This window comes from Crocodylus siamensis, chromosome 5 (genome assembly GCF_052110815.1).
Source record: "Crocodylus siamensis isolate JL-2025a chromosome 5, ASM5211081v1, whole genome shotgun sequence".
Lineage (NCBI taxonomy): Eukaryota > Metazoa > Chordata > Crocodylia > Crocodylidae > Crocodylus > Crocodylus siamensis.
In genome coordinates this window covers 133,894,464-133,915,624 of record NC_143399.1, presented here as the reverse complement: position 1 = coordinate 133,915,624, position 21,161 = coordinate 133,894,464, and the positions used below count along the sequence as shown (strand labels likewise).

The 21,161-nt window shown below is 45.4% G+C and overlaps 1 protein-coding gene across 1 annotated transcript in view; it reads left to right on the top strand.

Annotated features, from left to right (window-relative positions):
- The first annotated feature begins 581 nt into the window (after positions 1-581).
- The window catches only part of LOC149864623 (prostatic acid phosphatase-like), a 33,180-nt gene continuing 12,600 nt past the window's right edge, over positions 582-21,161 (top strand). Inside the window, exons 1-4 of the mRNA XM_090048930.1 lie at positions 582-704; positions 11,749-11,844; positions 12,619-12,705; positions 14,852-15,004. Coding sequence (XP_089905056.1) covers positions 591-704; positions 11,749-11,844; positions 12,619-12,705; positions 14,852-15,004 — 450 coding nt within the window. The 5' untranslated portion in view covers positions 582-590. The remainder of the gene's footprint in view (positions 705-11,748; positions 11,845-12,618; positions 12,706-14,851; positions 15,005-21,161) is intronic.

Sequence of the window (21,161 nt, the reverse complement as noted above, 5' to 3'; positions counted from 1 at the left end):
AAGTTGTTTATTTTAGGGCCATGTGGTTTTGGTTTATTTTAGGGCTTGTTTATATTATTAAAACAAATTAATTTGACTTGGTGATGGGAAACCCAGGTTGGAGTGTGGGAGGAGAATCATGGGAGGGAAAGAGGAGCTTAAAATACCAATGAAGGGATAGATGAGCTGAGGGGGAGGTAGAAAAAAAGAAATCTGAAGACTGCCCAACTCCTTTTTCCTCCACCCCACACTGCAACCTGGAAAAAGTCAAAGCACTGAAAAACAGAAGCAACACAAAGTTGCAAAAAACTGCAAAGGGAGGGGGGGTTGGGAGGGGGGTTATGGGGAAAAGCTCCCTGATTTTTTTTAACTCTCCCTCCAAAAAAAAAATCGGGGGGGAACAAAGCTATTACTGGCTTATTAGAGAGAACGTAAACAGTAACCTGAGGAAAACATATCAGAAACAGGTTTATTGCATAAGCACACCAAGCTCCCTGTGTATTTGGAATGTACAAAAAACAGTTCCACCCCTTTTATAAGTGCACCTTCACTTAAGAGCTGTTAAACCCAAGGAGTTACTGTAGCTACAGAGCTTTCCTGACTGCTGCAGGATGGCAGTGACAAAGCCTGCATGCAGGTCCAGGAGTCTGTGTTTCACTTGCAGTCTTCTCTTCATTCTGCTTCATCAAATTGTGGCAAAAAAAGAACTGAAGTTTGCAGTTGTAGTAAGTAGCTGGCCTCTTCTTTAATCATGGCTAATGATTTTAGTTTAGTCTGTTCCCTGAACTGATTAAAGTGTAAAATTGCAATTCCTTTTTGTACAGATTCCACAAGAGAAGTGGCAGGCTCTTTTGTGTTTAGTGAATTAAGCCTCAAAGGCATTTTTTAATGAAGATAAAATACATCAAACTGTAAAGAATTTTTCTTCTAACTTGTGGGTGTTTCTCCTAGATATGTGCTTAAAAAACATGAATGATAGTTAAGAGGTCTGACCTGTCCTTTCTACCTTCTGTGTATCCAGACTTACTCTCTCTGTGCTTCAATTTCTCTGCTTGTAGAATCAGTAATATTCAACCGTCCTCTAGAAGCTCCAAACTTAAATTAATTGTTGTTTTGAAGATACTCTGATATCTTCAAACTGAATGCATCCTAGAAGTTTAAGCATTTTATTTTAAGATAACTTGAGTTGGCACAGCAATATGCAGAAATGCATAAAGTGACACTTATTTAGAGGTGTCATGTATGTGTTGATTGAACTATGATTGATTCAGAAACTGGCTGAAACAATTTTTCAAGATCTGTTTCTAGTTTTAAAATGTATAGAGTACATTGTAAGAGCCAGTAGGATCTGGAGGACTTCCTCAGTATGAAAGTTAGATGGTATGTTTTAGAAGTAAAAGTTAAGTGTTGGCCTGTCAGCTCTTACATACACAAGAGTGGTACTGATAAAGAACTATGAAGGTGGTTAAGCCGATTGCCTAGAGAGGCTATGGAATCTCCATCCTTGGAAGTTTTTATAAAAGGGTTAGACAAGCACATGGCTGAAATAGTTGAGACAGGGACTATGATTATGCTTTGAGCAGCAGGTTTGACTAGATAACCTCCTGAGGTCCCTTCCACACCTATTTTTCTATGATTCTAAGATTCAGCTTTAAACATTGCTCCCAATACAAAATCCTGTGTCAATGGAATTATTGTTTATAATAAAGAATTCTGGCATTTTTGACACATGTAGAGCAAGAGCGTATGGCCTACTCTTCCCCCCCACCCATACTATAAGATTTGTGCCAATTTCTGATCTTTTGTCCCTTGGCCTCTGTTGGCTGAAGTTAGCAGAAGTGGAGTAGAATCCAAAACTTTTAGTGACAGCTCCTTCCTACACCCAATGAAGTTACCAGGAGAGCTAATCCAGAATCTTGCAAAGTAGAAACTGGAGTTCTATTTTCAGCAAAATATTTAACATATACTTTAGTAGCTGTTTGGAGCAGTATCTTAGAACTGTATCCAAAGAGTGAAAGAGAAATAAATACATCAGATGTCAGGCAGATGGCACCCTTTGGAGAATGAACCCTTAAAAGGGAATAAGATTTGATCAGATGGCCATAGCTATGTTCCACAAATTGGCACCTGACTTTCAGAAGCGCTCTCCATCTTCAGAATTATATCCTTCATATCTAGGAACCAGCCTCTTTATTACTTTTACAGCCAACTTTTCCCAGCTACCAAAATAGAATGTATCACTTCATATGTATTTCTAGGATAATGTATGAAAAATGTTGCAAAAAGAAATAACAACATAATAAAGAGAACACTCATGTGAACTGTTAATCTCAAGTAAAGACTACATTATTCAGTCATCTCAGGCACCTTTCTTCTGGGTGACCAATTGGCTATACAATTCCTATAGGATTGGTCTTCTCAACAGAGTATACTTCCATTCTTCTGGCATGGCTTTAGTGTGTTGAGCTTCGATTTTATCTCCTGGGCTTACTGATTGAGTTTTCATGGGAGTTGAATTGATAGCAAAAACAAACTGGACAGAAACTGGCCCTGAAAAAATTCATTTGATCAATAAGGATGATCAGGCTACAGTCACTATGTCTCAGGGGTAGAATTAAGACACACATGTGAAGTAACTCAAGTTTTTTTTAGTTGAGTATATGTGATTTATTGCTTTTTCTATAAGAGAATATCTATTTCTTCAAAATTATAGAGAGAGATAATGAAGACCATTCCCACCCTTTTCTTTCCCTCAGGTTTCTAGCTGAAGTACACAATATAAAATGTATCTTTGGGGGTGGGGTGGCTTTCCTTTTCCTCACTTCCAGGACTTTCAAAGGCTCTGGAAAGATGTCAGGTTTTCTTTAACTAACTCCCACTTTTATGCTGACTTGATGCTTTGTGCTTTATAGGCCATTAGTCCTTCTGACTGAATAGAGGTAATTTAAATCATATTGTCAAAATGCTACTTTAGCTTTCTTTCTTACATGTAAATGTTAACTGCCTTAGCTGGAACTGTTGTTCACCACCCTCAAATCAAGGTCAAACTAGTCCTGGTAGAAAACTGTATACAATTAAGAGAACTATATTAGGGAGAAATAAAAGCCTACAGCTCATAAATTATTGGATCTATGCAAATCAGTTTCACAGGCTGCATCTACACAAGATGTTTACTGCAGAGCTGCCTAATTAGCCCGGTGGCAGTCTCATTGAGCATGTCTACATGAGATGCTTCAAGCACAACAGACTAATTCTATCGCACATTAGTGCAGGAGGCAAAACCCATGCTAATGCGCAGTTGCATTAGTCTACTGCCTATTAACATCACAAAAAAATGTGCACCCGCGCTAATGCTCAGTAGCACCAATAACGACGCATTTAGTACCTGTAATTACAGGTACTAAACTTAACACTTAAATTATGGTGCAATAATGAATGTGTAGATGCACTCAGTGTCTACACATGCAGCCCTATTAGACCACAGTAAACTAATTAACTCTGCCATAGGTTAGTACTTGTAAACACAACAAGTACTATCCTACGGCAGAGTTCTTTAGTGCACAGCAATGTACCTATAGATGCTGACAGGGATAGCTGGGGCATGAGGGTGCTCCAATGCAGGGGTTGCGTGCTGGATAGACCCGCACTAAAGCTGGATAGACCCCTGTGCCCTAGCCAGCCCCTTTGCAGCACACTGAGGTGGGTCAGAGCAGCCCCAGGCTGGCAGGTTGACACCCCCAGGTCCCTACCAGCCAGGGCTGCCCTGATCCAGTTCAATGTGTTCCAGTCCCAGCCACATGCAGCCCAGAAGCAATAAACTCCAGCATGATATGCACTGGAGTTTATTGCATTGCATCAATGTCATGTATAGATGCACCCACAGAGCCATATCCTCCCTTCCCCTATTATGAAAGGAATTATGTACTCAGAAAGTCATGCGGTTTCTGAGGAACTGTAGTTGCATCACATCCACCCTGTTGCAGCATAGGATATGCAGTACTGGAGATGGAGCAGAGGAATGAAGTATAGCAGTCAAGGGCCCTTGTGCACAAACCAACCAGAACCTTAGACAAACATGCTCTTTCACTCCGTGGTCTTGCTAGTAATGGCTGTGTTGCTAGTTTAATTCTATGCTGCTTTTGCTTCCCCTATGGTTGAAGTTATAACATACTTAGCATCCCAACATGACCCTTCTGTAGGAGTTAGTATAGCATGTTAGTATAGCACGGAGTGAGTGCATCTACATGTGCATATTAAGGTAAAGCAATAAACTCTGGTATATATCACACTGGAATTTACTGCTCCTGGGCAATGCATTTACACAGTGAGTTGGGTCAGAGCGACCCCAGGTGGCAGAGGACTTGGAGGTCAGCTTCCCGGCCTGGGGCTGCTCTGACCCAGCTCAGTGTGCTACAGAGAGGCTGGATGGGGCATGAGAGTGCTTCAACATGGGGCTAGGTGGCAGGCAGCCTCGAACTGAACCACTGTCATGCCCCAGTCATCTGTGAAGGAAAAACTCCACAGCAGGGTAGTATTCATAAATGCACAGCATTTGTATTTACACATGTGACCCTGCTGCAGAGTTTATTAGTTTCCTGCTGCCTAATAGGACTGCACATATAGACATTGAGATATTTACCGCAGAGCTAATTAGGCAACTCTATAGTAAATGTCTTGTGTAGATGCACCCACTCTGTGTCAAAGGCTCAGAATTATTCACAGCAATATATTCAATATAACAATGCACTCTGTAGTGGAGAATACCATACACCATGGATTTTCTCCACCTTTACATCTTTTTCCCTTTTTTCCTGACTTCTGATTTTGGCACTTAACTGTTTTGGAAGAGCAGGCAATAGGTACATACTGTCACAGTATAATAAGCAAGGCCTATCCAACCTATATTGGTCATCACCAGGAGTGACTAGAAATAACAGTCACAAGCTGGCAGAGGGTAGATTCAGGCTAAATATCAGGAGGCGCTACTTCACTGTCATGGTGGCTAGGATCTGGAACCACCTTCCAAGCAAAGTGGTGCTGGCTCCTACCCTGGAGGTCTTTAAGACAAGGCTAGATGAACACCTTGCTGGGTTCGTTTGACCCCAGTACATTTTCCTGCCAAGGCAGGGGGTTGGACTAGATGATCTACTCAGGTCCCTTCCGACCCTGCAAAATATGAATCATCACAGTTGTTGGAGCTATTCATACTTAGGGTTTTGGTTTTGACTGTGGGTGGAGAGATGAAAATTATATATAGAAAAAGAAGGTCAAAAAGGAAAGAGACAAGAAAAGCATAAATGTGAAGTAATTCTAAACCTTCAGTATTAGGACAATAATTTGTCTACCTCCTCATTTACTTGTGAGATTTAGCAATCTTGACAGAAGGAAAACTGATAGTTGCTAATGTGTGCTACATGGTTTGACAGACATACTTTTCTACTTGACTTCAGACTAACACAACTAACTATATTTCTCTAGGCATACTTCATGGTCAGCACATTTGAGGCCTGATCTATGTTACATGGTTTTGCAGAAAACTCAGTTTCTGCCAACAAAACTTTAAAGTGTCCACTATCACTGTTCCTCTGGAACAGCAGAACCCCTGATTTCTGTCAGCAAAACAATGTGAGCAACTGAAGGCTCTGTCAACCACACAGCAGATGACAAAAGGCATATGTAGAGACTCCTAAGGTTTCTAGGAACTGTTGTGGCCTTTTTAACAGTTGTTGCCTCCATTTTAACCCATACCAGAAATATATGTTTTAGTCAACCTCGAAGGACAGAACCACATTTGAGGTTTATGAGTCTGCATAAGGAATATTATAAACTAAGGCAAGGGTGGGCAAAATATGGCCCTCAGATCAGATCCAGCCTGCCAAGTGATTCTGTCTGGCCCACGGTGGGTCCAGCCCAGGCATGGGGTGCAGCCTGGGCTGTGGCATGTGCAGCTGGTCCCACCACCCCGAGGGGTAGAAGTGCCATCTGGCATGGAGCGCAGACTACCCCATCCCTGCATGCAGTCCTTGGGCACATGGGGAGCTGTAGTCTAGACTCCATGGGGCCAGGTAGTATAGTGGTGGAGGGGCAGTGTGGTGGCTGGACTCAGCTTGTCAGCAGTTGCCACAGAAGTGGCTCCTTTTGGCTGCTACTGCCAGAGTGTCCAACGCCAGACCAGTCCCATGGGCAAGGGCCAGCCACTGCCCTGCATGTCTTTGCAGTGGGTGCCCATGGAACCGGTACCCTCTGCAAGGACATGCAGGGAGTGGATTGTGGCTCTGCCCCAGTCCCACACGGTCACCACCCTGCCATCCAATCCCTCACCCAGCCCCACCCACTCGTCCTGCTCCCAGAGACAACTCCTGCCCACTCATGGCCTCATCCCATTCTCCCAGCCAAGCATACCCTGCCCATGGGGGTCCTGGCCAGTCTTCATGGAGACCCTGCCCACCATGTCCAGCACCACTGGCAGTGGATGGAGGGTGGACAGGCCCAGAACCAGATAGGATCAATTGGCATCTCCCTCTCCCATTCCTCCCTGCCCCCGCCGACCCACTTCCCCTCCCTCCCACCATCCTGGGCAATGTAAACAGTAGGCCTGTGCAAATAGGGAAGTATTTGATTTGGATTTGGCTGATTCAAAAACAGTGATTCGATTTGGTGATTCAAATCACTGTCCCCATTCAATTTGACCGAATCAGAATCAGAGATTTGGTGCTGATGCAGAGATTCGGATTGGACGGGAAGAGGCAGCTCCTCTGGCTGTGCCTACCTCTCTCCAGGTGGGAGGAACCATGGGAGAAGCCCCCATGGCTGCCCTGCCCAGCCACATCCCCCACCCAGCCCCAGCTTCCCGGAGCTTTAAAAAAAAAAAAGCCATGCATTCACCAGCTGCAGCAGCAGGGATCAGGGCCTCTGAGAGCTTGTGGCAGAGCCCCCCTGTGCAGTGTGGGGCAGTAGGGGACAGCAGGGATTGCTCCCCCACCCACCTGGTGCCCACACAGCAGCTGCCCAATGGTGCAGGTGCAGTGTGGCTCAGCAGGGTGCCATGCACTGTCTGGGAGCTGTGGTCGCTGAGGCTGAGTGGTACCAGGCTCTGAGTTATTGCTGGAGTCACCTCAGCTCCCAGAAAGTGCATGACACCCTGCCGAGCTACGCTGCACCCGAGCAATGCAACAGCTACAGCACAGGTGCCAAGCAGGTGGGGGATGATCTGCACTGCTCCCCACTGCCCTATGCTGCATGGGAGCTCTGTCACAAGCCTCAAGAGGCCCTGATCACTGCTGCTGCAGCCAGTGAGTGTGGTGCTTTTTTAAGTGCTGGGAGGCTGGGGCCAGGCAGGGCAGCCATAGGGAGTTCTGCTGCAGCTCCTCTGGCTATGCCTGTCTCTCCTTAGGTGGAGGGAGCCACGGAAGAAGCTGGCCCCATCCCCTGCCTAGCCCAGCCTCCTGGCACTTAAAAAAAAAAAAAGTCCCACACTCACTGGCTGCAGCAGCAGGGATCAGGGCCTCTGAGGGCTCATGGCAAAGCTCCCCCATGCAGTCCAAACCCATCTGCCAGGCATCAACAGCTCACTAAAATTCCTTAGGTGGCCCTCTAGCCTAAATAACTGTCCACCCCTGAACTAAGGTGTACTATACACCCTGCCACTGCAGCTGCAGTAGTGAAGCTACCAAATTCTGACTTGCGTTAAGGTATTAAACTGAAGCTGGAAGAAACTAAGGCTGAAGTTACATGTTACACTTAGACCGCACTAAATGTAAGGAATGTTAACCAGTGTTGAAGTTATAACATGCTCTGAGTACTCGCACATTAAGGGTTAATACCATTTCATGCCTGTACAGCTCTGACTTGCCACTAGAAGGCAGGCAAGCAGGGACATGGCTAGGAGACAGAACACCTGGCTTCTATTCCAGCTTGGGGGGAGGAGGCATTGGAATAGCGCATCCTGGGATATTGGAGAGCTGAAAATTGCTTATCTCAATGAAGCAAACTGACATTACCCTAGCACAAGCTAAGTAGCATGACCCAAAGTTAACTCTAACCTGGACTAGCATGACTTTGAAATGCTCAGAGAGCACTTAGCAGAAGGTAATGGACTGTAACATGCAAATGCTCACATTTTAAGCGGCTTTTAAAGTCTACGTGTTTTAAGGTCTAAGTGTAACACGTAACTTCACCCTTATGCAATCTGATCTTGAGATGAAAAACTAAAAACCAAGACATTGTCTGCTTTGTGTGGACTTAAAGAAGTTTTTTCATCCTTCAGAAGAAAGCAAATCCTATCTCTTCAAAAGTAGGTGTAAAGTTTCTTTAGGTCCACACAGTCAAAAAAAGGACATAAATATTTGTTTTAAATGTCAAGGTTTCCATACACCTGCATATACTCCCCTTCCCCTTTAGTCTGGTACTATGAATGTTACAGAGCACAAGCCAATGAGGTGTACTACTACAGATCTACCATAACTTTAGTGACTTCCCATTAGTCAACCAAAAAAAGCACTCTTTTGGATGAAGGGTCTTCTTAACCAGCACTCAGTGATGTACAAAAAAGTCTTTCCTTCACTTTAGCTTTGAACAATTTTCAAAAAAACATGGAAAAAAACTTGCAATGAAGTTGGAAAATTTTCAATTACATACAAGAAATTACAGAACTTCCTTTTAATTAGGAATTCAAGCTTCATAGTTGGCAATGCCAGAATTTTCCCCAAAAGAGCATATTAATCTGACATGGCACTGGTGATGTGACAACATGTCAGAATCTTATAGTCAAAGAAGTAGAAGTTTCCTTTTTTCTTCACTCACTTCCTCCCTGCAAGGACCCAAGCATCCCTCATTTCTTACCTCCATCCAATTTAATAAATCATCAGAGAACACAACTCTTTACTTAATTTTTCTGTTCATTATAGGTGCACTAAGAAGTAATTCCAAAAAACTGTCTGAGTTTCCCATTTTATGAGAACGAACATGTATGTTATTAAAAGTTATATAATGTGAAAATATGATACTGAATATCATATGCTCCTTTGGTTACTTGACAATAGCATCTCGGGATTTTTAATTTAAGGTTAATTTGAGGATCCCCTTAACATCCTTAAGGAAGATGTCCTGTAGGCATTAAAGCTGACTACAGCTGAGAGAAATGTTATTTCTAAAATATTTTTTACCAAACTATGCATTTTCAGTTTGACCAAAATGTTTAGCAAAGTTGAATTTTCTTGAATTGCTACAGTTAATAAAACAAATGAAATTAATTAAACAAATAAAAAGAATTTGTTTTGATATTTCCAAAACAAAATGTTTCAGTTTTTTCATTTCAAAAAATGTTCCACTTACTCATGTTTTGAAAATATTTTTAAAACTTTTTTAGTTTTTTCTAAAATTTTTGTTTAATGCAAAATGAAATTGATTTGATTTATTGGAAATTTTGAAAAAAAATATTTCAGGTCAAACGGAAACAATTTTTTTACTTTTTTATGGTTTAACCAGCAAACTAAAAAATAAGATATTCATGTAGTTGTAGTAGTGACATCTACTCTAGCAAGACAAATATTGAACTCATCTAAAAATCCAATTGCATGTACCTTAAAAGACCCCTGTTTTTTCCCATTTGTCTCACACACACTATAGCATCTGCTGTTTGTACATACATAGGCAGAGGGCTACCAGAAAGAAAGGACACAGTAAATATCACTTTTAGGGGATGAGCCAAACACTGCATGCTTGTGTTTACTATCTGAAAAATGATTTAAAATACTAGTACACCTAACAGAGAGTCTGCCAGATGTTGGGAGGTTAAATTAATATTTGTAAATCTTTCTGAGGTCCTAGGATGAAAGGTGCCACAGTAATGAATAGAGGTACACCAATATATCAGTCCATATTAGATTGGCACTGATAAAAGGAAAATTGACATCATCCTGTTTTGTTAGCTGGTGTGTCTGATAATGTCAACAATAAATGCTGCGTGCATGCACACAGCAGCAGCATGCATGTGGCTAGGAACGCAGCCTGGCAGCTTGTAGAGCAGTGTCCAGCCGGTAAGTATGTTGGGGGGAAGGGGAGTGGAGGGGGGGGGGACAGATCGAGGCCCCCACAGTGAGGAAGGGAGTGGGGCTGGGGAGGGGCATGGGCAGTGCTGCCGAACCAGGGTGGAACAGGGCATGGGACAGAGCAACAGGCCAGGCACACAGGGGGATGGGGGAGGCTCCTGCTACTGTGTGCATCCCTGGGGGAGGCATGGAGAGCATATGGCCCTGGATTTGTATGCAGGGCTAGGGAAAGCTGCCCATTGAGAGCTCAGGGCCAGTGTTGGCCTCTTCCTGGTGTGGGGGGCTGGGCCAGGGAAGTGCAGGCAGCAACAGTGCTGGGAGGGGGACTATAGGGTGGGCTACAGCCATCTTAAAACTCCCCGTAGTGCTCCCTGTTGCCCCTCTCCCTACCCCCCTGATAAGCCACCCGTGTCTTCATCCTGCATTCTGCCCTGCCCCAGCTGGACAGCACCTGCCCCTGCCCCAGCACCACTCCCTCAGTCACCATGGGGGCCTTGATATGCCCCCCTGCCCCCGCGCCTGTTCTACCCCAGAGATTTACTGGCTGGATTCTGTTCACCAAGCTGCATATTGGCTATTGGATCAGTACCGACTGATATAGTTGGTTAATAATTGGGCATCAGTATCAGCCAAAAAAATCTTTATTGGTGCACCCCTCATAATGAGAAGTGCAGGGGGGGTTGTTCTGTTTTGATAGTTAAGCTGTTTGCCCATGCAGTTTCATAGTGTTTGATTTTGCCAAGTCAGAAAATGAGACTGACTATTTTTAATGAGATACAGGATACAGATTTTAGAAGGTTCATTCTGGTGCATCTAAATAGGGATGGCCTGGAAAAGGAAATTCAGAGCTATTCAGAGCTGTTGAGCACATTTATCTAGGGCTGACACTTTCTTCCTATGGTGGAAAAAAAGAACCAGAAAAAGGATCAGATAAGGGCTTTGATGCATAATTCATGTAAACACATTCTGCATGTGCAGGTGCAATAACTCATGCATACTGCATATCAGAGGGACCAAATCCTAATGAAAACTTGACCCCACTGAAATCAATTGCAAAGCTTCAACTGATTTCAACAAACTGGAATTTCTTTTTAAGTCAATCAAAAAACCTGACTGAGTAGCTTCTTAAATATAATAAATCATACTCCGTTAGCATGCCTGGTATATCAGAGACTCCTGAAGGACAAAACAAATTCCATTTTCCATCTGTTTTTAGGATTAGTAGAAACAAATTCTTGAAGCTTTTAAAAATCTAGAGTCAACTGAGGTGAACATTCCTTATGAAAACAGGAGGTAACGTAGTAAGAGTTTAAACCTGATGTGCGCGACCTCATGTAGAAGTGTGCAGAAGTGAAGACACTTCTGAGAAAACATTTTTCAAGATAAGCGTGCAGTTATGATTGAACTCTAATTCTATGATATCTCACTTCCAGTTTCACAATCACAATACATAGAAATTATCTTTTAACAAACACACTTTTATGCCTTATATAGGAAAAATCAGGCAGTTCTAGTTCACAGTTCAGTGGGCATCATAATGATGTCACAAATTTAAGTAAATTCAAAGTCATTCTAGACAAATTGACCCAGGTTTCTGCAGACTCTTCAATATTTTGGATTGAAAAACAGGATTTAGTATTCAAATGGAATGCATGTCTTTAAGCAAAAAAAGGGGAAGGAAACTCAGGAAATTAATTCAATCTTCAATTAATTGTATTAGGTTTTCCGACATGGTGACCGAACCCCCATTGAAAACTTTCCAACTGATCTACACAAAGAAAGTGAATGGCCTCAGGGATTTGGACAGCTCACTAAGGTTTGTGGACTTTCTATGAAAATGAAAACATTAATTAAATAATCCATGCAGATATGTGATTGTCAAAATATTAGCAACTAACCTGTTATGCATAATTCATAAGCTTGTAGTGAAGTGACACTTGACTGCCAACTATTAAATTGCATCTGGACCTTTAGAGCCATGTGACTGTCTCTTTGGATCAAAGGCATTGTACATCTTCCTGTTGAAATGCCTGAAGTATGATAAATGGCAATATATAAATACATTAGATCTATATTTGTATAGACCAATTTTAAGTAAAAAAATTCTAGAAAGCTTTTCTAATTTTTACAAAAAAACAAGTAATAAATGTGTGGATTTCCAAGACACTGTATCAATAAGAAAGAGCGTATTTGACTTTTACAGGTAAAGGAGTTCCACTTGCAATTTTGGAAGAATCTTATAGAACAGAGGAAATACCAATTTGAGACGTGATAAAAACTCCAATTACATCAAACATAAATTGGCAGAATATAATTAAAGGGGTGGGAGAGAAGCTATGAAATCCTCAGTCTGATTAAGAGACATACAAAAATGAGACCTCGTGGTTCCATTTCTTGTCATTTCCCAGTTGATCTAATAAAAGGTATCACTTTGGAACCAAGAGTTCTAGTTTTTTGTGTCTTTTTGTCACAGGCCAACATGGCTACCAATCCTGCCTGGATCTGATTAAATAATTTGTTGTGATGAGTTATATGAATTAATCTGTGTGGAAAGGAAAATTTACATCCATATGTACTGCTTCTCCAACAGACTGGAATGCGGCAGCAGCATGAACTTGGACAATATACACGGAAAAGATACTCAAAATTTCTAAGTGCCACTTACAACCGAAAACAGGCAAGCATTAGAACTTACATTAGGAATTATTTTATTGTATGGTTGGGCTGTCAGTATTATCAAAATACATGTAAAAAAATAAATAATAATGAACCCTAATTAAAGCAAAGAATAAGATAACAGAAAATTAGCAGATCGGAAAGTCAGGCAGGTTATTTAGATTAATTCATTTGACTTTAAGCACCTAAATTTGGATACTGTGGCCATAAAAAGCTAATTAAACTTTAGAAAGTCTTCATACAAGAGGGAGTCTCACATTCCTTATTGTTCTTGGTAAGAATGAAAAAGAGAAATGACCTAGGGATAGCTGAAGAATTCGGTACTGCAATGATATTTATAATCAGGTTCAGGCTATTTGAAAATATTCTTACAAAGAAAAAACAATAGGGTATGTTGTACACTGTGACAGGCAGAAGAATGAAAATAGTTTGTAGGATCTTGCCCCAGAAAAGGTGCACTGAGAAAGGATTGAAGCAAATTTCCTTAAACATACAAATTCAAGCAGCTTTAAATCTGAGAGACAGAGAAAGAGAGAGAAACCTTTTTAATCTAGAGCAGGGATATCCAATTTCTTAGTGCCAGAGGCAGCACACTATGGCTAAGTATAGAGGTTCAAAAATCCCGGGGCAGAATCAATTCAAGCTTTGCTGGGTTTTCTAAGCTACATAAATTAGACAGATAAACTGAACTGATATTCAGTGTTCCAGTGGCCAAAGCAGGCAGGAGCCTACAATGGCCTAGGCCAGCAGCCTAGGGGCACTCACATATGCCTCCCATCAAGCCAAAGACTGCTGAACCCAGCAGATTGGCAGCCCATACCTGATCGGCTACTGTCAGTTGTCAGCTTCAAGGAGCAGGAGAGCCAGAAGACAATCTCTCCCCAGTCCACCCACCTCTCCCCTGCCCCTAGCCCAGCAGTGCATGGAGGGGGGAACCCCTATGGCGGGGAGGGGGCTTTTACCTCGCCCTCAACTCACTGAGCTGCTCTGAGAGGCAGGAGGCAGAGAAGGGGAATGCATCCCCCGGCCTGCCACCACACCCCACCCCACCCCCAGTGCCAGACTGGAGCGTGCTTCTCTCCTCTCCTCCCCCACTCTTCTTCGCAGAGGCCAGTGGCTGTAGAGCAGGCAGGATTGGGGCAATCCCAGCCCAGCCTGCCAGGCTGTGAGGGGGTCCTAAAAAGCCCCTGCCATAGGGGCTTTCCCTACCTCCATGCTGTGCAGACCTGAGCTAGGGCAGCCTGAGGGTCTGTTCCCCTGCCCCTCATTCCACCAGGACGACAGGCACAAGCACAAAACGGGCTGGGGAGCAGAGGCTTTACTGCTTCAGTTCTGTGACAGCTGGGGGCAGGGCCAGGCCTGCTCTGCTGGAACAGACAGCACAGCCGAGGGCTACAAAGTATGCTGGGATTCTGGGGGACTGTGCGTTAACTTGAGTTGGGAGGGGATCTGGGACAGAAGTTCTATAAACTGGTTAACCTAAATCAGTTAAGTCTGATACTACATCCATCCAGGTTTATCTTAAACCAACTTTGGCCTGTTTGAAATTGGTTTATGTGCTGTTTTGTTACAAGTTTAAACCGGTTTCTGATCACTTATGCCAGTTTATGTGTAACTTCTGTCCTTAGCCTATGTAGGGTACAGGCAATCTGGGCCCTCCCACTGCACAAGCGCTCTGGACCACCCACACTATGCAGGTTGTGGACCCCTAGGATTTCTCCTCTAAGCATGCTCCCCCAGCATCATGGGCTACGCTGCCTCCACCCCAGAAGAAGCAGAAGCTGCAGGAGCCCAGAGATCCCAGCCACAGAAGAAGCAGGAGCAATGCTAAGAATGGCAACCAAGTGGAAACCCACTGCCTGCAGGTGGCATGCACACCAAGAGCTGCTAGTTGGATAGCCCTGATCTACATGTTTGTTTTCTTCAGTGTTTAGATCCCAAAGTGAAAGGTACCTTAGAAAATCAATTTAGAAAATGAAGTATATTCCTAGAAGCAGGACTTCAGTGCTATTTAAATGGAGCATAAGGATAGACATCATGTTTTATAAATTATGGAAAACAAGAAATGAATGAAGGGCATCATGAAATAAAGACCTGGGTAACAATGCCATTTTTTTCATTATTACCATTTTTTTGGTTTTTTCTAGGTGTACATCCAGAGCACAGACTATGATCGCACTCTCATGAGCGCTCAGACATATCTTGCTGGCCTCTTTCCACCAATAGGCAACCAAATCTGGAATCCCCGGATCCTTTGGCAACCCATCCCAGTTCACACTAGGCCACAGTCAGCAGACAAGGTGAGCATTGCTTCAGGACTTCCCACCTCTTGTATTTACTCTAGAAATGCAAAAACATGAAATAAAAGGTATTTTCTCATTCCCACTAATCCACTCCAACAGAAAATAGTTCTCCAGAGCTGTTACACTACAGAAGTGTCTTGCTCTTGTATCCTGTATCAGCTATGTGAGAGTCCTCTTTCCACAGTAGCTTGTGAACACATAATCTGTATTTCTCATCACCATCTTTGAGCAAAACTCTTATGTCATCTTGTCAAGAATGACTTTGGGCACTGTGATTGGGCTACCTTCCCCCAAACTCTACTTATTTCCTTGATAGTCAGGAATCAGTCAGCCAAACAGACCACTAAAGTGTTTTCAACTTTAAATGTCTCTATTACAATTTTTTTTATTGCAGCAGCACTAAAAAATTCTAATCGCAGCATAGGTCTCTATTGCTCTAAGTAACATAAAAAATGACAAAAACGAGTATCTGCCCTGAGGAGCTTCCTGTTATAAGTGAATCTATTTCAGAAGTGACAGAACTGGTAGACCTTTTACATAAACAACTCTTTTGGACAGACTCAGCCAAATATCTGCCTGAAGGTGGCTGTAATTCCGTGTAAACCAAAGATTTAACAAAGCCGGGGTGTGTGATGGACAGAAAGGTTTCCTTTCCTGCCCTTTTCTGTACTCTCTGGAAGTCTTCACAGTGAACAGGCCTCTTTTATAAGGCTCCACCACCCTCCTGCTTCAGAGATGGTCATGAACATTAAACCATTCCAAAGCCACATGTGAAAAAAGGGGGAAGGGTTTGCAAGCAAACTGGCTCAGAAACTATATGGCTCAGCTTGAACCTTTGTTTTTCCCTTAAATTAACCTTGTTTTCCTTTAAATGTGGGGTAGGAAAGTAAGCTTGAAGTCAGGAAATTCTTTGATAGATTCTGATAAGCATCAGAGCCATCAGATATTCATCCAAGCCAAGCCTCAAAACACTCTGAGTCAGCAGTATAAAAGGAATCATAACAGACTGTTGTGAACTATGGGAAAAGGGACAGCCGATTTGCCCGTGAACTCCACGTGCCTGTCACTTGCCAACCACCTATAAGAGCCAAAAACTGTATCCTCCTAAAGGCTTTCCAGGGCCAGAAAACATGGCAAACTGAGAAATCAAAAACTATGAGCATGATGAAAAAAACCTGGTCACAATTTATGTTTTCAGCCTACTGAGAATAATCAAAAAATGATAGGCAATAACACTCAGTGCTACTTAATAAATAGGCCAAAAGGAGTGGCTTAATAGTTTCATAGTTTCTAGGGTCGGAAAGGACCTGAGCAGATCATCTAGTCCGACCCCCTGCCATGGCAGGAAAGAGTACTGGGGTCAAATGACCCCAGCAAGATGTTCATCTAACCTCCTCTTAAACACCCCCAGGGTAGGAGCCAGCACCACTTCTCTTGGAAGCTGGTTCCAGACCCTTGCTGCCCTGACCGTGAAGTAGCACCTCCTGATGTCTAGTCTGAATCTACCCTCTGCCAGCTTGTGACCGTTATTCCTGGTTGCTCCTGGCGGTGCTCGGGGGAATAGTGGCTCCCCCAATGCCTGCTGATCCCCCCTGACTAGTTTATAACAGGCCACTAGATCCCCCCTCAGCCTTCTCTTGTGGAGGCTGAACAGGTTCAGGTCCCATAGCCTTTCCTCATAGGGCCTGCCCTGTTGTCCCCTGATCATCTGAGTGGCCCTCCTCTGGAACCCTCTCCATGCTGTCCACATCCCTCTTGAAGTGTGGCGCCCAGAACTGGATACAATACTCCAGCTGCGGCCTGACCAGTGCCACATAGAGGGGGAGGATCACCTCTTTGGACCTGCTCGAGATGCATCTGTGGATGCATGACAAGGTGCGGTTGGCCTTCCTGACTGCCTCCCCACACTGCCGGCCCATGTTCATCTTGGAGTCAATGATGACCCCCAGATCCTTTTCTGCCTCCGTGCTGACAAGAGGGGAGTTCCCTAACCTGTACGTATGGTGCCGGTTGTTCCTCCCGAGGTGCATCACCTTGCACTTGTCTGTGTTAAAACCCATCCTATTCTCGTCTGCCCACCCTTGTAACCTGTCTAGGTCTGATTGTAGCCTGTTGCATCCTTCCAGTGTGCCCATGTCCCCCCACATCTTAGTGTCATCAGCAAATTTGAACCGGGTGCTTTTTACCCCCTCATCCAAATCACTGATGAAGATGTTGAACAGTGCGGGCCTGAGGACCGAGCCCTGCGGAACCCCACTGCCCACGTCCTTGCAGGTTGAGAAGGACCCATCCACTACCACCCTCTGGGTGTGGCCCTCCAGCCAGTTGGCGACCCATTTCATTGTGTGGGTGTCTATGCCACAGCCCCCCAGTTTCTTAATGAGAACGGGGTGAGAGACAGTGTCAAAAGCCTTCCGGAAGTCCAGGAAGATTATATCCACTGCTACCCCTGCAGCTAATGATCTGGTGATCTGATCATAAAAGGCCACCAGGTTGGTCTGACAGGACCTGCCACTGATGAAACCATGTTGGCTGCCCCTAAGCATGCAGCCGCCTGCTGGCCCCTCCTGGATGTGTGCCAGCATAATTTTCTCGAACACCTTGCCTAGGATCGAGGTAAGACTAACCAGCCTATAGTTTCCCGGGTCCTCCCTCCTGCCTTTTTTGAAGATGTGGACCACGTTGGCCCTCTTCCAGTCCTCCGGTACCTCACCAGAGCGCCACGAGTGCTCGTAAAGTTGTGCCAGGGTACTTGCAATGACCTCGGCCAGTTCCTTTAGAACTCTAGGGTGGAGATTTCATAGATTTCATAGACATCAGGGCTGGAAGGGACCTCGGGAGATCATCGAGTCCAGCCCCCTGCCCAAAGGGCAGGAAGTCAGCTGGGGTCATAGGATCCCAGCAAGATAAGCATCCAATTTACTCTTGAAGGTGTTCAATGTAGGTGCTAGAACCACCTCCACTGGCAGACTGTTCCAGACCTTGGGGGCTCGGACAGTAAAGAAATTCTTCCTTATGTCCAGCCTGAAACGGTCTTGCAGGAGTTTGTGACCATTCGACCTCGTCATCCCTTGGGGTGCTCTGGTGAACAAACGTTCCCCCAGATCCTGGTGGTCACCCCTGATAAACTTATAGGTGGCCATCAGATCACCCCTGAGCCTACACTTTTCCAGGCTAAACAGTCCCATGTCTCTCAGCCTATCATCGTCAGATCTGTTTTCCTCACCTGTGATCATGCGCGTGGCTCTCCTCTGGACTCGCTCAAGCTTCTCCACATCCTTTTTGAATTGTGGAGCTCAAAACTGGACGCAGTACTCCAGCTGCAGCCTCACTAAGGCTGAGTACAAGGGGAGAATGACGTCCCGGGATTTGCTCGAGAAGCATCTATGGATGCAAGCCAGCATTTTGGTTGCTTTATTAGCCGCAGCATCGCACTGGAGGCTCATGTTCATCTTGTGGTCAATGATGGCCCCCAAGTCTCTTTCTTCTGTAGTGCTGTCCAACGTAGCACTGCCGAGCCTATAAGGATGCTGCAGGTTTTTCCTCCCAAGGTGGAGAACCTTGCATTTTTCGGTGTTAAACACCATCAGGTTCTCATCTGCCCATTTGCTGAGCTTGTCCAGGTCAGCCTGGATCACCCGCCTATCTTCTGGCATGGATGCTTTGCCCCAAAGTTTGGTGTCATCGGTGAACTTGGCCAGTCCACTCCTGACTCCAATGTCCACATCATTAATGAAGATGTTGAACAGTATGGGTCCCAGGACAGAGCCTTGAGGGACCCCACTGGTCACAGGGCACCACGATGCCATCAATTACAACCCTCTGGGTCCAACCACGGAGCCAATTTCCCAGCCAGCGGATCGTGGTGGAGCCAAGGCCACAACTGGCCAGTTTGGCCAAGAGGTGATCATGGGATACCAGATCAAAAGCTTTTTTGAAGTCAAGATATATGACATCAATCTCTTCTCCCTCGTCCAGGTGATAGGTCACCTGGTCGTAGAAGGAAATGAGATTGGTCAAACAAGACCTACCCGCGACAAACCCGTGCTGGCTATCCCTTAGGATGTTAGCCTGGGCCAGTCTATCAAGGATGGCCTCCTTAATAAACTTTTCTAAGATCTTCCCCAGGATAGAAGTCAGGCTAATGGGTCTGTAGTTAGCCGGATCCACTCTCTCCCCTTTCTTGAAGATTGGCACCACATTGACCTTCTTCCAGTCTTCGGGCACTACACCAGAGTGTCAGGAGTATTCAAAGATCCGTGCCAGGGGCTGGGCTATGACGCTCGCCAGCTCCTTGAGTACTCTGGGGTGCAGATTGTCAGGGCCAGCTGACTTGAAGGTATCCAGCTTCTCAAGGTGTTCCTTCACGAGGTCAGCATTTATGGAGGGTAGGGGTCCCCATCACCCCGATCTCCCTGTCCTATAGCAGGCATGGGCGTCCCGTGGGACTGATGAAAGACTGATGCAAAGTACCTATTTAATAGGTTGGCTTTTTCCTGGGTGTAAGTTGTCTGTTGCCCCATCTGGTTTAGCAGGGGTCCAGCGTTGCCCTTGCTTTCCCTTCGGCTCCCCACATATCTGAAAAAGGACTTTTTATTGTCCTTGATGCTTGAAGCTAGTTGGAGTTCAGTTGCAGCCTTGGCTTTCCTGGTTTGCTCCCTGCAGGACCAGACCAGTGCAGAATAATCCTCCTTGGAGGTGAATCCTGTCCTCCATCCTTTGTAGGCTTTCCTTTTTAGCCGCAGGAGGTCCGCTAGGTCCCTGGAGAGCCAGGAGGGCTGCTGTGCCTTCTTGCTGCCTTTCCTCCATGTTGGAATAGATTTAGCTTGTGCATTGAGGATCGCTTCCTTGAGAAGCAACCACTCTTCTTGAACTCCCATCTCCCTGGGGTCATGGTCCCTAAGGGCCTGACCGACAAGCCTCTTGAGCTTGTCAAAGTCGGCTTTTCTGAAGTCAAGGACTTCTGTCTTGCTGACTGACTTGCCAGCTTTACGGCGGATGGTGAAGGTGATCAGCTCGTGGTCGCTGTCACCCAGCTTCCCATCGATCACTAGGTCGCCGATTAGGTCATCCCCCGTAGCCAGTACCAGGTCGAGCAGCGCTTTGCCTCTCGTCGGCCCATAGACTTCTTGAGTCAGGCAGAGGTCATCCATGCACAAGAGAAAGCTTTGCAACCACTCGGATTTTGCTGAGTGATCTTCCCACGAGATGTCCGGGTAATTGAAGTCACCCATGACAACCAAGGTCCTGGAGCAAGTGGCCTCAGTCAGTGTCCGGGCGAACTTCTGGTCAAGCTCAGGACTTTGAGTGGCAGGTCTGTAGTAGACTCCCACCGTTGTGTCCCCTGTGCCGTATTCTCCACGAATTTTTACCCAGAGGGTCTCTAGCTGTCCATGCTGGTCGCCAACATCAGCTTGCAGGGACATGTAGCTTTCCTTCACATAGAGAGCTACACCCCCACCCCTTTTGTCAACATGATCCCTCCTGTACAGGGTATAGCCCTCTATACCCATGGTCCAGTCATGGGTGGAGTCCCACCAGGTCTCCGTTATCCCAATGACATCATAATTCTTTGCACTGAGCAGGAGGATGAGCTCCTCCTGCTTGTTGCCCAGGCTCCTGGCATTAGTGTACAGGCAGGCAAGTGTGCCCTTGGGGGCTCTTGCCTTGCCCACAGATTGTGCCAGGGCTGGGGCAGGGGTGGGCTCCCTTAAGTGCCTTGGTCTGCTGGCTTTGCAAGGGTTGCTCAGGGGGCCAGCAGTGGCAGTAGTCCCCCCATCCCCCAGCGGGCTTAGTTTAAAGCCCGGTGGAGCAGGTCAGCCAGCCTGGCTGAGAAGAGCCTCCTGCCCATGGGGGAGAGGTGGAGGCCATCTCTTCCCAGCAGCTCGCTGCCTTTCTTGCCAAAGAGCGGGCTGTGGTCGTGGAAGCCAAAGCCTTCCTGATGACACCAGCTCCACAGTCTTCGGTTCACTGCGTGGATCCTCCTCTCCCCACTCAGCCCATAGCCCGAGACTGGGAGGATCGACGAAAACACCACCTGAGCTCCCAGACCCCTAAGCCCCGCTCCCAAATCCCTGTAGCGCCTCATGACCTGGCTGGGGGTGCTCCGAGCCATGTCATTGGTGCCCACATGAATAAGGAGAATGGGATAGTG